The 19,125-nt window shown below is 31.6% G+C and overlaps 1 protein-coding gene across 1 annotated transcript in view; it reads left to right on the top strand.

The window, feature by feature from the left end:
- LOC121118282 (uncharacterized) overlaps positions 1–18,760 on the top strand; it is a 46,870-nt gene extending 28,110 nt beyond the window's left edge. Inside the window, exons 2-4 of the mRNA XM_040712852.2 lie at positions 16,049–16,327; positions 16,401–16,510; positions 17,989–18,760. Coding sequence (XP_040568786.1) covers positions 16,049–16,327; positions 16,401–16,510; positions 17,989–18,400 — 801 coding nt within the window. The 3' untranslated portion in view covers positions 18,401–18,760. The remainder of the gene's footprint in view (positions 1–16,048; positions 16,328–16,400; positions 16,511–17,988) is intronic.
- Positions 18,761–19,125: the final 365 nt, after the last annotated feature.

The following is a 19,125-nucleotide window of genomic DNA, read 5'->3' as shown; positions in this document are numbered from 1 at the left end:
GGTGGGCCAATTTTTGTGGAAGGTTGGAATAGCTACATATTATGTAGATACGTTAACTCCCCACGAATCTGAAGGCAAATTTGTCCTTTAAGTATCCATAGATTATGCGTAGTTCACGAGTTTCATTATTAATTAATCTCTTATTTTTCGCCGTCGATAATAGCAAAACCATCCACTTACTAAAAACATTATCATCTGCTATTCATTTTATTTATCCTATTATATACAAGAATCTTTTTATATTGGCTTTGAAGTAGAGATGTGATGATTCTTTGTAGCTAATGGATCTTATACATGATATTTTAGCTACACCCCTCATTTACTGTCTCATAGACTAAAATATAATTCGTTTTGTGGATTTATTGCTATTTTTTACTACTAGTGATGTAGATCTTGAAATCGGTTCTTTTATCTTTTTAAACGGTCTTGCTGTCAATACCAAAAATCAAAGTAACTTCAGTGTGTGTAAGGGCATTACAGCTCCATGTAGACATAATTACTTGGAGTTGATGTTGTGTTATTAAATAATAAATTGTTTTAAAATTTATCAGCTTCCGTACGCTGTATTATTGGTTGTGATACGTTAACAAACAACGACAGTGGAGGCAAAAAGGCAACGGATTGCAGATCTTCTCCGCGCACATTGTGAATTGCTCTGTTGAGTTTACCTGTAAGGACAAGAGGCTTATTAACAGCGGTGTGAGAGCCTCTCCAAGAAGAAAGGAAGTGAAAGACTCATCAACATTGGCATTAAATACCTTTTGAAAGGTGTGGCTAGTGTTTTGTGAGTTCTTATTTAGGACTGAAGACTGCATTCCTGTACAGCTCGGTCTGGTTCAGTCCAGTCCTTCAAATAATTCATAAAACTTATTAAAGCTAGGTCCTTCATAACTTCACTCAACTATATCTCTTTTTTTTAAACTCAGTTATAGTACTGATAGTTTGAAGGACCCACGGTCTTAAAGACCGACATGACTCGTTCTAATATTCGACTGGACCGAATGAATAAGGACAGATATAGCACTATGCATGGCTATTTAAATTGAAGCCAAATACTATCAGGTGATAATGAAAGAGGTTATGAAACCCTGGTTGTATGTCAACTATCCCAAAGGAATAATTGTTGGTAAGAGGACCCCAAACCTTGCCAGAACAACTCAAGTTCAGTGCAAGGAAAAATTCACAGATCAAAAAATGTTCTTGATAAAGTTGATTTAAATCATACTATCAAGTAAGATACAATTTATTTAAGCACGATGTAGATGAAACACATTTCTCGACTTTCTAGAGTTTTTCCTCATTTTTTTTGCATATTTGAAAAAAAACAAAAAAAAACCACAAACAAAATAGATTTTTTTAACTTTTTCGAAATGGATAAGAATCAATTTTGCTCAAAAAAAAAAAAAGATAGAAAGAGAGAGATGGGTAACAGAACTTATCAAGAGGAAGATCTAATTCTCCTAGCACTGACAACGACGACGCTGTTGTGTGCCCCCCCCTCACACTGGCTCCGAACAATCATAATCTTCAAACTCATTCATCTTCTTTTTTTTTTTTTGTTGTTATTTTTGTCTTTCTTGTTTCATTTTCCTTTAAGAAAGATCGATTACTCTGACTATACTCCTCTTTTTTCCAAACTGCTCTTTTTTTCAAAAAAAAAAAAAAAAGGAAAAAAAAGATGGTTATCATTTATTTTTTTCTGGTTAAGGGGTAGAAATTTAAATTTGTTTTTTCTCTTTTTGTTCTACTCCAAAAGGATGACGTATTTATAGAAAAAAAAAAAATGCAAGATGCAATAAGGAAATTGATAGGATTGTTATATTCGCAATATATCATAAATGATGTTTTTACAACATAAAATATACAAATTTCAAACGTTGCCTTGATGATACTCTATCAAATGACTTAAAGAATATATTTTTTTTTTTGAATAAAAATCAAGATAAGGAGAAAATCAAAGATATATACAGCCCATATACATATTCGAACAACTATATGATTTGTAATCAAATTTTCTAGGGTGATTTAAGATACAAAAAACGTTCAGCTATGATGTGAAACTTTTATTTGAGTAAAGATACTTATATTGACCACGATATGGTCCCTTTCAAAGATAATTAATTTATCATTCTTTTATTGTGGCGATACATTTTGGCTACTTTTGAGAAGAGAAGAGCTAATTATATAAAGTTATAGTTAATGAGTGTGCTCAGGAAACATTGAGAGCAACAATGGAGGTTAACTCGTGAACTGTAAATGTAAGTCCTTGTTGAGCTCGGAGTAAAACTGAAGATCGACATCGGAGTAATAAGTAAATAAGGAGTGGGATTTGTGCTTATATCCTTTCTCTCAAAGCTGTTTGCAATTAACTTATTAATAATTTACTAAACTGCACTTCTTCCAAAGATTTTTTTAAACTGTCAGGGTTACCAGATTCATTTTTTGTTCCTTTTTTTTTTTACCAAACCGGCTAGTCATATTTTATACAACTCTGGTTATAAGGGTAATTCCTTGTTGTACTCGGAGTAGAATTGAGGATTGACATTGGAGTAATTATTGGCTATGTTATTGGTTATTTCTTTCTCCTCGTCGCCACAACTACTTGCAGCTAATCAAATGATGCGTCATGATAGCTAAGCTGCACCCCTTCCAAACATTATTCAAATGGTCAGGTTTACCACGTTTTTTTCGGTTTCTTTTATTTTTACACACTGACAGGACATATTTTATTCAGCATTGGTCTGTATTAATATGCATTATATAGATAACTCTCTTTCTTGTTATCGTTTTTTCATATAATATATATATATCTAATAATACTAATGAACCCCAAACATGAAATCAATTCATTAAGGAGGACACAGATAGAGTTATATAAAGATATAATATAATATAATTAATTGAATGATACTTTTTTCCATTATTTATACAGTATATAATTAGAATGACGATACAAATATAAGAATGATGAAGATGTATAGAATGGGTGTTGTTTCAGGAGGTACTCTGGTGGAGTAATTGTTTGTAACCTCAAAAAACTGTTTCTGGAATGTTGTCAAACCTTCTAAAAATACTCATAGGAATATTCAAAAACGGAGATGATTACTTATAACAATGTATGTACACATCTTGTCACAATAATACAAAATTCACTAATGAGTATTACAGTCACACCACCTGCATTGTATCCGAGAAAGATCAAGGATACTATAATCTTATTTGACCAGCTATATAGCAGCAATACATATATGTATTGTTATCCTAATAAAGAACCTTTGTATATATTAATGTGATAGATACAAAATATGATGCATATAAAAAATTGGAGAAACCAACAAATGACTTGGTAACCCTGACAATATAAGGACTGTTTGAAGAATAGCAGATAAGCTGGCATGATGTTTTATTAGGTTAACTACAAACAGCTAAAAGATAAAGTAAAAAACACAAATTCAGCCGTTGTCTATCCTCAATTCCCCCCTCAGTCCAACAAGAAATTACACTTTTAACTAGTGTTGTGTCGGTCCTTATTTATCCGGACCTATCTGTAAGACTATCTTTTCTTGGGACTGTCAATATTAGGACTGATTAAAAAAAAGTTGATTGAAGGCAACAAAGAACGAACGTTATAAGTTCTAGAACTGTTATGTATGATTGAACTAGACAAAACTGCGGTCTTCAATGTTAGATAAGGACTTACATATCACTGCCATCATTATTATTTATTTAAATTGGTTTAGAATTGAGGATCCATATCTGAGTAATTCTAGGCAATTTCTTTATTAGATACAGAGTAAAATTTGTGTTTATTTCTTTTTGCTCTCATAGATGCTTGCAGCTAATCTAATAAAAACATCTAAGTCAAACATTCCTCCTAATTTTCAGGATTACCACTTTGAATTTCTGTTTATTTTATTTTTTACAAACTATTATGACCTATCAATGTGCTGAAAAAAACGCATTGAAAATGACCTTTGGTAATCCTGACCATTGGAAGAATGTTTGATTAAAGGAGAGGAGATGAGCAACCGTAAAGTTTCATTAGATTAGCTGCAAGCTGCCGTCAGATGAAGGAAATAAACACAGATTCCACTCCATAATGAGCAATGATATAGGCAATAACTACTCCGATCTCAATCCTCAATTGTACTCTGAGTCCCACAAGGACATACACATATTACTCCTCAACCAATCCTCCGTGTTACTCTCTGTCATCCATCAGCACGCACACTTTAGACTTCTATATTATCTACTCAGAACTAAATATTAATAATTATAATAGCTTTAGAAAATATATTTAACAAGGCTCTGATTGCCAACTATTTCAAATCTTGCAGGCTAGGATATGCATACAATTAACAGTTCATGAGCAAAAGTTATTTTTTTTTTTAAAGATGAGTTTGATATATGTACAAATATTTAGAAATGGAATTGAGTAGTAAGTTTTATTATTGGGTAAATGGCAATTAAAAATAGGCATAAACATATCATTTTATTATTTAGTCAAATGAATGTTAGATTAGAATGTATTCTAATCCCTTAGAGTTCATTAGGAGTGAGCATTTTTGGTTATAAAGAAGTAGGCAACTAATTCATTCAATAAGTTTTTTTATTTCTTTGCAAAAATGAAGGTTGGGTTTATTTTCCTTTCTCTATAACTTTGAACCAACCAAACCATAAATTACATACACAATGAAAAAGTTAGTTGTATAGTAGTGGTTGGTACGTGTGTGAGCAAAAAAAAAAAAAAGTGAAAATCCTCATTTTTACTTCACTTTTTCGTTATGAAAAAAAAAAACCAAAAAAAAAAAACCATAAAATTAAAATTCAACTTTCACTTTATAATTACAAACCAAATAATAATAACTATAACATGACTAGAAGTATATATAGAAAGAGAAAAAAAATTGCAACTTTTGATATAAGAGATACAAGATATCAATAGCTAGAGTTGTATAAAATATGAACTACCGATATTAATGTTCTCACCCAGACAATTTAAAGAAAGTTTTGGAGGAGAACAGTTTAGCTGTCAAGACGTTTCATTAAATAAACACAAGCTCCAATTAGAGATAGGATGTGTCTTGGAACTGGATTGGAAGACCCCGGCTACTGTAATAGTGAACTTATATTATTTGAATATATCTGTGACACAAACCACCTTCGAGTATTCAAACTTTTCCGAATCTTAAAAACTTTATAGTATTGGTTTATAAAGATATGACGGGTCTTGGATCTGTATACGAAGTACCCATCTATTATATAGGTAAATTTGTTCTTATCCGAGTTATAACAGTTATCATGTTAGGATAGGAATAATTCTAATTGTGAAAAATAATAATTATGTTTTAATAGTAATACCATTGGTTTATTTATTGTTTTAGCACCAGTAAAAATGTAACCTTCATCCGGCCCCTATCGTATTAAATTACAAACTTTGGTTAATTCAATTTGAGATCAAGCATTAGCAAATTTTGGGTCCGGAAATTCCAATTTTTTTTTGTTCGTTAGTTTGTCTGTTGGTCAATAGGATTAAGGTAAAAGTTTCAGACCGATTTTGATCCAATTCGTTATAAATATTATTTATGTTCATAGTCAGAGGCCATTAAATTTTGAGATGTCAAGGTTAATGTTGCAAACAATTTTAAAAATACAGAATCAACTGTAACTTTGGAACATATTGTGGGACACAGCTCAAATTGGTGTCCTTATGTAGGACTTAATAAAGATGCTTCATATATTCATATTCAATCGAGGAAAAATGACCATAGGCCCTTTCTAGTTATTTGTATAATGTAATGATATTTAGATATAAATTCACGTACCCCTTCGTATCTGAAGTCATTGACAAATGAACAATGAATCTATGACCTATTAATGTCTTGTAAGCATTAAAATATTTTGATCTTAGAACATCGTGAATTACACAACCCAAAAAAATCGTCAGGGATTGAAAAACCCTCTTAATGTATTGAAAAACTAATCTATATTTTTTACAGGGTAATTAGTTAAAAAGCTGCAATTGTACCTATATATATGTATATAGAATAACCGTCAAAGTGAATAGATATGAGGAATGGAAGCGGAGTCATCCTCTCCTTATCCAATATTAGTCATTAAGACCTCAAAAAGAAACAAAACGAAAAGGGTGTATTTTTCTATTGTAGCAGCTACCATGAAATCGATAACTCTTATCTATAAAGGAGTCTAGACTCTAAAGAGAATGAACAACAAACACGTCTATATTTATAACCATTTCCAAACCTACTCGGTTGTTTTTTTTACAAGTTTTTAAATTAATTATTCGTAATTAATCCCTTGAGTTAGTTGTGTGAGTGAATTGATCCGGGAGCCAAGGTAATTTTGGGGTATGTAGGGGTCAATTAGGAAACGATTATTCTGTGGTTATTAATCTATTAAGAGATGAACAAAAAATATATATTCGAATACAAAACCACAAAGTATAAGAAGGGATTACGTAATATACGTTATAACAAAATTCCCAATTCACCTTTTAGTTTTAGAGTTCATCAATAGTAGTGCATGTGACCCGTTAATACAAAAACAAGCTAGAATATTTTTTTTCTCAATATGAAGTCGATTAACATTAGTATTTTCGACGAATATTTGTCCATTTCTATGAATAAATAGTTCTTATTCTCCCCTTGGGTGTGCCGTAAATAGGGCAGGAATAAAATTGAGATATATATATTATGCGTTAGGTGGTCTAAAGGTTAGAACTTAGTTGTTTAAAGTAAATGGCGCATCCCCAAAATAATTTTCACAGGGCCCTCCATATGACAGCATATGTATTTTATTTTTTATTAAATAAGATTATCTTTCTGGGAGTTGAATTATTGTGCCACTCCCTGGTTCTTTATTTATTAACGAATATAAGTAAACAACGCTCATGTCTCATTGCATAGTTAAAATATCAAAAATTGATCGTTCAAAATAAATGAATGATAAACTGATGGATTTTAATTGAAAAGCCAAATCTGGGACCAATATAAGTTAAAGAAAACAGCCTGGGCCATTTCCTTAAGTACATGCAAGAGATCTCGGGGTTTTACAACAGACTGTAAAGAGAGCATTAAAAAAAAGTGGATAGAAAGAGCCTTGTGAGCGTCTACTTTTGACACGAGCAATGAAATAAACAGCCAGCACTGGGACGTCATAACATAGAACTATATCCGCAGCGGGTACCAGGCCTTCCACCGTCGTCATTTCCGCATAGGCAGCTTCATTAATGATTAAGATAGCTCAGAAACACATCTATTTATAATATTAATTTTGTTGAAATTCTAGGTATAGTTAATTAATAAATTATATCTTGTTCAAGTTTAAAATTCAATGTGTTCAGATTTTAATGGATCGCTCGATATAAATGAATAATATACATTGGGATTTTCTAATTTTTGGGATTGTTATTCATAATTATTTTTATTTTGACGGGTCACTAAGTGTTTTCATAAATAATTGTGTATTTAAAAAAAAAAGCATTTACCCAAACTTAAATAATCTTCTTCATCTATAGAGAAGTAGTTCTCCTTTAGAGAGGTAAATACCATGGAATAGATAATAGTTTATCTTTTGAGTATTTATCTACCTATCTTACTCATCTACGAATATATGTATTTGAAAATATCTCTTTAGATACCTTCCAACTAAAAACCTATAATGTGTTTTGGCAGAATTTACGAAAAGTCCTTAAAACGAAATAATAATAAAGAAACGAGTTATAAAATACACTGTATGTGGCGTTTCAACTTAAAAACAATCTTGAATAAAGATAAGAAAAGGAGAAAATCCCAATTTATTATTTTTTACTTGTTATAAACGTTGTGTACAAGTTGCTACCAAAAAAAGAGATGAAGGATTTACAGTACATGATTTGAAAATGATACAATCATTGAATTAGTGATGTATTTTTTACTATTTCTATAAAAATTAATAAAATATAAATATTATGTAGCACATAATAAAGTTCAAATGCCCACAGTTCTATTACTCATAAAATCATAATAACCCTGTAATTTTAATTGAACAAAATTAAATGATAGGTGGTAATTAGAGTGACCAATGTTCTAATTAAATAATGCATTTTATGACAAAGCCATTCCAACTTGTACAATTTACTTATACAAGTTGCAACTTTTAAACAACAAATGACTATATATACTTCAGTGAAATAATAATATATAAATTGTATAAAAAAGCGTTTTTACTTGACGTCAGCCATTTTAATGGCCTAAACAATCCAGTTTTCTAAGGAGGTAAACCCTTTTTTTCATTTGTAGAAATGCAAATAGTGAACTATTACACTTCAAGACGGAACCAACAAATCAAAAGATTTAAATCTTAATGACTATCAAAATGTTTTTGCAAGTGTAAGGAGAAAATTATATAACGGTGATGTCATCAGGGGCGTCCGGTGGGAAGAAAAGTCGTTGGACATTAATGACAATTATATACTGCGCACCCTTCTTTTTCATTTTCATAAAGAAAAGATTAAAATTTTCTTATTTTATTCTTGCTTTTTGTTCCATCGAGTTGCTTAAGAAAAAAACTTGATAAATGTTTTACTACTCAAATTTATAATATGAGTTGAGATACTTCAGAGTTTTAACAATAGTTTAAAACCTTTATTGGATCCAATATCGCCCTTTCAAATTCATAAAATCTTTTAACTTCTCATTCTTTTTCGTGATAATCAATTTCGGCTACTTGAAGTGTTTTTTTTGCGATGCATCCCAAGAATAATTTGTTGATAAAAATTGACGAATAATCGCCAAATTTGGTAAAAAATAATTCTAGCTTGCTTTGATATTGACGGGATACATATAGTGATTAAGAGTTACTTTTTTTTTGCACATAAATCATAAAGGTGAAACAACAGATTGGTTAAGAGTGTGGTTGTTTCCTCTGTGTTATTAATTGTCTATTTCTCGTAGAGAATCCAATTTACTTATTTATTATTCTGTTCTTTAATACCTTGCTCCTGTTGGAGCAATTAAATGGAGAGTATAGGTATTTTTCTGTTTCTCTCTTCATAAAGAAAATATTGATTATAATAACAATTAGAGAAAATCACCTCAAGGGTCGTCGATCGAATTTTTCATATTTTTTTGTATTTCTTTCTTTACAAAACGTGTTTCCCTTAAATTCATTATGATTCCTAATCGGATTAGAACGCAATCCCTCCTCTGTGGACTGTGGTGGGCTGACATACTTTTTTTTTATGAGAGACTCAAATTCTTTTCTTAGAAATAATTTGACATAATTTGTTCTAAAAAAACCCCGAAAAATATGTGAGGGGATTAATATAGGAGTAACCATGTGGTGTCTAACCATTTGTTTGTTAAAGGATGAGCTTATTCCTTCCTGTCTGCCGATCTTTATTATTACATATTGTGTAATAAGTAAAATGGTGCTTCATAGTCCTACCTCTAAGTACACTGTACTGTAGGCCGGTTTGTTTTCAACTTTTTTCGAATTTCGATTACGGAAAATATGCAAAATTTCAATTTGTCATCTCTAGGTAACACATCTTGTTCAAAGTTTGAAAGGAGACAAAAGTTCTTTGCGTCGTCAATAAAGATTGAAATACAGCATTAATCCTTATTTTACATTAATTAATGATGATAAACATTATTCTAACCTATAAAAAAACATTTATAAAGTTTTTTTTCTTACACAACTCAATGGAACAAAAAGCGAGAATAAAATAAGAAAATTTTGATCTTTTCTTTATGAAAATGTAAAAAAAGGATGCACAGTATATAATTGTCATTAATGTCCAACGAACTTTTCTTCCCAACAGATCCCCTGATGACATCACCATTATATAATTTTCACTCACAGTCGTAATTACCTTCTGGTTAAAGTGGTTGAAATCGCGGTCAGAACCAAACTTTAGATCTTAATCAGTCTTTAAAAAAACCAACATGTTAAGATCGAACTTAATAAAATGTCGGTCTTGTACCGAGTGTCAACACTAATACATAGTACTTGAGTAATAAAAGTAGTACATACATGCCTACATACTTAACTGAAGAGGACCCAAATAGAAAACGAAAAATGCAACAATTTAAATGAAAGAAGGAATAAAAAGTAATTAAGGTTATGTGCGTTTCTAGCTTTTATTATGCAAGTCGATAAAGTAATTTGAGACACAACTTTTTAATTGGAAAAAGAGAGAAAGAGGAGAGGGAAGGAGCCCGGTGGTGGAGCTGTTTGCTTCGTTCCTTTCTTGGTGCGGCGTCTTTCCCAAGTGTGCCATAAAAAGTAGGAAAGAATATATAGAATAATAATAATAATAATTACTCATAGGAAGTTATAATAATTACAATTCTCTCAGCATTACACTATACATTATACCTACTCCTGTCTGTCTGAGGTCATCATCTATACAACAGATAGAGAAATAAATGTATTATATTATGTTACTTCTATGTGTTGCCAGTTATCTATTCTTCCACTCTCCTTATCCGTTTTAAGACCATTGGGACTATGTTGGACGACGCAAAATAGGAGAAATTCCACAACCTGCAACAGGGTGTCTTATATGTTTTATTTTATATAGTATAATACTCTTATTGTCCATAGTATTATTGATTAGACAAAATAATACTTTATCGAGAAAACAAAGATCAAGTACCTCCGAGTATGCCAAAAAGAAGAAACTGAAAGTAACATGGGAATCCTGACAATGTGATGCATGTTAGGGAGGAGATCAGCTTGGCTGTCATGACGTTTTATTAGATCAGGAGAATACCGCCCTGAGATGAAGGAAATAAACACAAAGCCACTCCGGGTCCAGCAAAGGCATATTCAGGAGTTACTCCAATCTCGATCCTCAATTCTAGTCTATATACAACAAGGACTTACACTTATAACTAGTACTGTGTCGTCAGTCTTTATTTATTCGGTCCAGTCCAGTCTTCGGACTGTCAGTACTAGAACTGATTAAAAAAGAGAAGAAATAATGTTGAGTTAAGTCATCAAGGACCTAACTTTATATGTTAAGGATTGATATACAGCACTGAATTGGACGGGACTGCAGTTTTCACTCCTGAATAAGAACTGAAACAACCTTACTTATTATATATATATTTTTTTTTGTGAGAGAGACTCAAATTTATAGATGAAAATAATTTATTATGGAAGTTTTTTGTAGTTGCTACCGGAATATGTTTAATTTTTATTTTATAAAGCTGTTCCCAGTATTTTGTTTTTCATGCACCCTGTAGGACCGTATTTTGGCCTATTTTGTATCGTTGAATAGGGTGTCTCGTAATGCGTTTTTGTGATTTGACGGTCCTTTTTGCACTTTCTCCATCCCTGTGTGAAAGGTCGGGGTTTTATCGTTGCTGAACAGAGGATAGAGGAAATATAAATTCTTTTTTTTTTTGAAATTTGAATTTATTATTCTTGGAAATGATTTTGATAAAATGCAAACAGTATTAGAGAATTCTATTTTTTATAATCAAGCGCGGAGTCTGCGAAAATACACATACACCATGTGCCATATACCTTATGAGGTTTTCAATTTTTATCCATTTGTTGACCTAATTTTGATATATTTCTGGGGATAAGTAAAAAAATGTACATTTATAGGAGGTCAGTCAAAGGATGTTTTTAATTGATCATACAAATATGTATGACGCACCCTGTATATGCATTTTTGTTAGTACACGCTTATTTTTAATTGGTAGTTGTCTCACGTAAAAAGGAAAATTATGGAAGAAGGTGGTTTATCATCATTTCCCTCATGGGAAATTTGAAGAAGGAGGGGGCTACCTGTCATGATCTATTTTTTACTTACGGCTCAGAATAGAGACAGTAAGTAAAAAAAGGTTAGAAATTGTAGGGGGGGGGGGAATCAACTGACATGATTGGATTTATATATCTTTTTTTTTTATTCGAGGGGGATGCGATGATGATAGCTCAGAGCCATTCTCTTCCTCTTTCCACGAGTACATACATTGAAGACATGAAGTAGCGATGACTATCTTTCGAACCCTTCGATGGAGAATGATGTGTAATTGAATACGGGGAAACGTGTAATTAAATATATGAGTGGGAACCATATTGAATAATTAAGTATCCTTAAAAAAGTTGAGTGGAGGGTTTTAATTAGTGTTGAGACTGGATTCAAAACTGAATATTAACCATATACCGTCTACATTTTTTATATATATGCTAAAATTCACCTTAAAAACAATCGTGAACAAAAATCAAGAAAAGGAAAAAATCCCAATGATTATTTTTTACTGCATCCATAAATAAAGCCCAATATTTCATATTTAATAATTCAATAATAGGCTTAGTTTTCAAATTTATGGACTAATTTGTAATACCCAAGGATTTTAGCTAAAGTTTAGAACCTTTATTTGATTTAAGACACTTATATTGACTGTGAGATACCCCCTGTTTAATTTCATTTCCCATTTTTGTATTGTGACAATCAATTTTGGCACCATTAAAATGGTTTTAATCTGATTATTACCCAATGGAGGGATCGCTCCTCCCGCTAAGTGGTGGCGTGGTTTATGAATGTGCCTTTATGCATGGAACTCAGGATAACTGGAATAAAAAGGGGCATGAGTCATTTTTTCCTTTATTATATACAATAATATATTTAGAGTAAAATAGGGTCCATATGCTGTTTGTTTTTAAATGTATTTTCAAGATTAGTAGTCTTCCTTACATTTTTGTTGTTTACAAGTTGCGATGTATGTACGAGTTGCAACTTGTATCAGCACATTCTAGAAGTTGCAATATATTCGTCTTAAAATTTTGTCATTCTATAATGACCAACTATACATTGATAATATCATTTCATTTTGATCTATTAAAATTATATGGTTATTAGATATTTATGAGGAATATAACTGCGGGTATTTGAACTTTATATCGTCCTAGAATATACTTATATTTCAGTAGTTTGTATTAAAACAACCAAAAATGACACCAATAATAAATAGATAATCCATGGAATATTCAATTATTTTATTATCCTCATCCCAAGTACTGTCAATCCTTCATTTAAAAGTATTCATCTCATTTTTTGGTACAAGTTATAATTTGTACAAAATCCTAACTTGTAGATAACATATAAAAAGAAGAATAATTTACTCAAGTGGGTAAAAAATACCTTGTCCAACGTTTGGCTCACTTAACCTATCTATGAATTGGGATATCTTACGTTTGCACCTTTTTCTTCTAAGATTATTATTATGGGTAGTAGAGATATAAGAGTATTGTTCCCTTGAGACTTTATTCTTCTTGCTACTTAGTTAGAGAGGAAGAAGAAGAAGATATTATTGTAATAAATAAGTGTGTAACTTCTTTATAAGCGTGCACATCTATTGGAATCTCCACCTCTTATGTCTAAGAGTTTTTTCTAATAATTTTTATGATTCTCTTGGGAGTTTGTACTTGTAGTGTACATAGATATCTTCCATATTTGCACACTAAAAAGTGAAGTATTTTTAAATACAAATTTAAGTCTTTTTTTTAAAAAACTTTTAAATACTTTTTTTTTTTAAATATATTATATACCATAAAAAAGTTTTGTATGTGATATCGTATCGCAAAAAAATTATCAAAAAAAGTACACTTTACTCTTATCATTCCGACCTAGGGGTATTTTTTTTTTCTTCAAAGTATATGATATTCTTTGTCAAAATATTCTATGTAGGTACAATTCGTAGGGTTGTAAATTGTAAGCATTTTCGGTGTGTAAAAAAGAAGAAAGCACAAAAATCATTTGAAGAATAGTTATGATGAGAGCAGCTTAACTGTCCACTAGGGTGTCTACAACTCTAGAAATGAGTAGATAAAAATATACATGGCAAATGTTGAAGTTACTAATGGCGGTTCAATAAAACAAGTCCCACTCCTAATCAGGTAAAGACATGGGCAGGAATCACTTTTTTTTCGATCTTCAATTCTACTGTAAGTCTAACAGGGACTTACAATTATAAATCCACAATAAATCTTCATCGATACTCTTGGTCATTCATGAGTACACACACTCGTGTTTATACTTAATACATTTGGGGTTCTCTCCTCAATAATGAAATAATAATGATGACATCTTTAGAAAATAAAATTAAAAATATTGTTCATTCTGCCAATGATAAAAAATGCTCAGGATTTTCAACCCTATACATTAGACTGTACTGTTTTTGTGCTAATATTAGTGTTTGGTTTCGGTACAAAAGTTCAGTCCTTTAAAGAAGTTCAGTCTTGATCCATCTGAATGTAAAATTAGGTCTGTATTCTCACTGGATCTGTTTCATAAAAATCTGTTGGGATTGTTAACATTAAAATTCAGTCGGGATCAGTTCTATAGATAAATTGTCGATGACGTCATATGAAGTGAAATGAGCTACATAAATCATATTTTAACAAATGATAAATTAGGAAAAGGTAAAAAATCTGTACATAGATTGAGACCGATAAAATTGCTCCACGATTTTAAAACAATTAAATTTTGGTTTCCAGTCGAAGATCACGGTATGGACCGAAATATCGGTCCAAATTTCAACACTAGTTATTATGATTTTAGATTTTCCTGTTTCATCGAGCATAAATTTGGAAAATTTAACCTCATTCGTTGATGTGTGAAACTTGTCTTTGATAAAACATGAAAACTGCAAATGACTATTGAGTCTATCTTCCAACCCTCAAATGATCAAAAAACAAAGTGCACTATATTTTTTACTGATAAATAAAGTAGTACAAAATATAAATTTTGACTCATGCAAATTGCTTGAAAAACCTTAAAAAGGATAGTCTCATTTCCATGTGTAGATATATTTAGTAATAACAAAAAATAAGCCTTCCACATAATTTTCATTATGCCTAGGTGAAACAAAAGAAATTGTCTGTTTTTTCATCTACTTGATGACTTTATTTTTCTGTATGTATACAACATAAAACCCCCGGCCATGCACATAACAATAAAAGTAGTCATAATAATACTTTTTTAATAAGCTTTATATATATATCAATGTGTATTAGACTGTTTTGTGTGCATGTCAATATTCGTCACCCTTTGCGCATACACTTTTCCTGCTTGGGACAATCAAAAAACTGACTTTGCCTAAATTTTAGGCCTTTCAGACCATTTTGAGCGTGTACAAGCTATTTTAATTTGAAGGGGGAAAAATTATTTTTGGGCCCCAATGCAACATTTTTGGTCCTCTTGTACCGTGCGAAATGTTATGTTATGAGTAAAAAATTTTACATTGTATATTTTTTATTATTTAATACTTTTTTTTAGTTATTTAAGGGATCTAAAATGTGCTGAATGATTTACGGTTTGCCTATTTTATAAAAGTTAAGATATTTCCCCTCCTTTTTGTTCTTTAACTATCACCTCAATCAGGTTTAAATTTTGACTGAGAGGTTTCAAACATTGTCAAAGTCGTTTTTTTTATTGTCCACAGCAGGAAAGGTTTATGTGGTTTGCTAAAAAAAATGTCCCCAAGAGTCTTATGTGTATGTAGTGATATTGTTTTGTTTTTTCGCGATTTCTGTTTCTTAACTATGAATAAGTCTTGCAAATGAGATGTTAATGGGTGGAAGTCTCATGGCTTCATTTTCTTCCCATTATTTTAGATATTTTTTGAGTTGGGTTTTTGTTTTTATTTCGTTTTTTTTCTTTTCTTCAAGAAAACGGTTAACTTTGAAACAATAGTGGTGATGAGGTAAGGATCATAAAAAGAAAAGAATGAAGTTCGTTGGCCATAATTGATCCTGTATACAATAAACTTGAAGACTAAAACACACACACACACACATGCATACAGTAAACTCACTACCATAATATGTTTTATAGATAACGCCTTAAGAAATAGGGTTTCTTTTTGAGTTATGCCCTCATATCTCAAGAATAGAATTATTCTTAAATGATAAGATTAATATATAATATTTAAGTTAAGCCTTTGTTTAAAAAGTTGTATAATTTGCTATGATTATATTGTAATAATATTTCGAAACATAATTATACAATCCCTTTTTCTTTATTTTACAGTCTGGAGACGGTTATTTGGCGAACCTAGCCTCACGATACTCCTCCGAACTCGGGCTCTCATATCCCCTCGTTCTCCAACAGCTAGAGGATCTCCGATTAGCTGAATGGAGTGACCGTGCACCTCCGCCACCTACTGTACCCACTCCCGGATCCTCCTCTGAGTCTCGTCGGCACATTCCCTTTCCCAATGATTATGTCAACTATCCTGCCTCCGACTGTGGTCTACCCACGACTGGATCTCGCTGTCGGGAAGGAAATTATGTTCCAGGATCTTACTCGGTAGGTTTTCATAAAAAATGATTGTGTCTTAAAATCAAATCTCATGTTTTGTATCCAATTTTATTATTTGTAGCCGTCAAGTTGTTTAAGTGAGCGAGATGGAGATCAAATTTACGACTACGCTTCCAAATATCGGAGTCAAATTCGTGCACAACAAGCGAAAATGCTCATGTCACCCCATAGGTAACGTAAAATCCCTCTCACTTACATACCTAGGGATGTGAAAATTGTTTAAATCATGATTATTGTAAATCTAAAAGAAAATTTTATGTTGGCAACATTGATAGATGACATATCTTCCGACAGAGATGACTATAAAAACTCTATTGCTCATTTCTTGCAGATTACCAATTCTTTTTTTTTTTAAATTATGTTCACCATTAGGAGTGTTCTTTGTGTTCATCATTTGGACACCGTAATACAGTTAGTGTTGTGTCAGTCCTTATTTAGGCCTGAAGACTAGAGTCCCGTCCAGTTCACTCTGGGTCTGGTACAGTTCACTCCTGCATATCAGTCCTAAAGACTTATAAAGTTCGGTCTTTGATAACGTCACTCAACTTTATTTCTTTTTTTTTAATCAGTTCTAGTACAGACAATCTTAAGGATTGACCCTAAGACTGGACTGGACCGAATAAATATTTATTGACAATACTCTAAATACAATCTTATATTTATTTAAAAGTCCGTTTTTTGTATTATGTCACATGGAATCCCAAACGGTCGGACAGATATGTTTTTGAAATTAGCAAACACACATATAAAAGAACCAATTATGTTCCTTATGATATTTTTTTGTGCCTCCGAAGTTACTAAGAGGCTGTTTTTGATTGAAATTTAACCTCAATTTCCGTGTTCTCTTTCCTTATCACTCTCTATCTCTCCCATCTTCTCTTCTCCCTGTCTCTTTCCATCTACCTTCATTCTTTGTTTCTATTCCTCTCTATTCAGCGCTGCAACGTGGGCACCCTCTGATAATTACTTATATAAATAGGTGTATTTTTTAAATAATATGTAAAGTAAAAAGTTCTGAGCGTTTTGTGCTTTATTTTGAAAATAAAATTAATATAAAAAAATTGAAATTAAATTAACATGCCGGTCCCACTCGACGATTTCCATTATTTTATAGACATTTTCGATGATGGGCCTACCAGGTTGTACCTTATCTTCGATGTCCATATTACATGAACGGAATCGTTAGAACCACCGCTTTGATGTTACATTCGATACTTTATTGGTCCCATAAACAGCACGCAAAATTTTGTCCGCCGGCTCCGCCACCTTGGTCGCAGTGATACTGAAGAATGTATCGAATTTTTCCTTTTTTTACTTCCATTTTGGAATGCTGCTACACACAACTGGCTTCACCAAGCACAAAACTGTAAATTTACTTTATTTTAAGTGTATGCTTAACCTTTTAGTATACCTGTAGCTTTTTTAATGTTATATATTAATCGTGAGATATAGCTCACTAAAGACATCTAGCGGAAAACGCTTAGAACTTTTTATTGACTTAATATGTTCATTATATTTGGGTGGAGCTTAAATTTATCCAAAGAAGGGCTAGCTACGCCACTACTCACGAGGATTTGGACAATTTTTACATTCCCTACACATATCCTGCGTTCATTTTTTTATATGGCTATTTTTTAACTTATTTACAGTTGGCTTCAAATGGCACGAAGGATCATCTCCAAGGCTGGAAACCAAGGACACAATCGCGGACTCTTGCAATCACATCCACATTATCACCATCACCATCATCATCCACACTGTCGAAACCGACTCTCATCGGCGGATCACAATCTCCGATTTCAGTCACAAAGTGAAGGCAATTTATCGCAGCTCGGGAACGCCAATATGATCTATGGACCTGATGGACTCCTTCGTTGCTCTGGAGTTTCCAACGCTTCGGATCCACATCGACATCATCATCCTTCATTTGAAAAGTGTGAATCCTCTGGTGTTGGTAACAATGGAGGAGTCACTGTTTTTAAAACCAAAGTCATGTATCACCACGGAAGTGAACAGGAACTAGGCGGAAGTGGAATCAATGTTAATAATAACAATAATTAATTAGTGACAAGTGTCAGTTGCTCGTTCTTCTTTAAAATTACCAAGACTTTAGAAAAAAATAATAGAAGAGTGAAATGTTGGTAGATTTTTTTGAAAAAATAAAGAAAGGAAGGAATTCAAACTTTAATTGAAGAAAGGAAATTTTTATATTTACTATTTATATAAATCTATTATTTTATTAATACTATTTAATGGACAAATTGTTTTTTAAATATTATATTTATTATGTTTTGATAAAATCTCTTACTTGTGATGACTTACAATTACTGTGTTTTCGTCCTTTTGCAAAACGTTTTTATATATTTTTTGTTGATGTCTTTTATTTTTTTTGCAAAAAATAAATATTTATATTTATATACAGGATGAATCTTCATAATGTCTGTTTATTAGGGATGTATTGGTCCAAAGTTTTGACATCCAGTCCAACTCGTCCTATTTTTTAACAAAAAATCCGTCATATGGAACAATTTTTGCTAAATGACGTCATCATTAATCAATCTTGACGAATTTATATAAAAAATAATAAGTACTTTAAATATGTCTAAATGAAAAGTAATTGCAAACTACTCTTATGTATAAAAGATACGTAAAACATTGAGTTACTTTACTATAATGTTAGTAAAAGTGACGCCTTGTTGATTGTTTTTACTGACATCATGAATTGCAAGATTTCAAGGGGCTCATGTTGAGATTTTTATTATATAAAATGGACAAATTTCAAAGAA

This window comes from Lepeophtheirus salmonis, chromosome 5, assembly GCF_016086655.4.
Source record: "Lepeophtheirus salmonis chromosome 5, UVic_Lsal_1.4, whole genome shotgun sequence".
NCBI classification, from domain to species: domain Eukaryota; kingdom Metazoa; phylum Arthropoda; class Copepoda; order Siphonostomatoida; family Caligidae; genus Lepeophtheirus; species Lepeophtheirus salmonis.
Note: the sequence above shows the minus strand (reverse complement) of the source record. Positions and strands in the feature narration are given on the sequence as shown.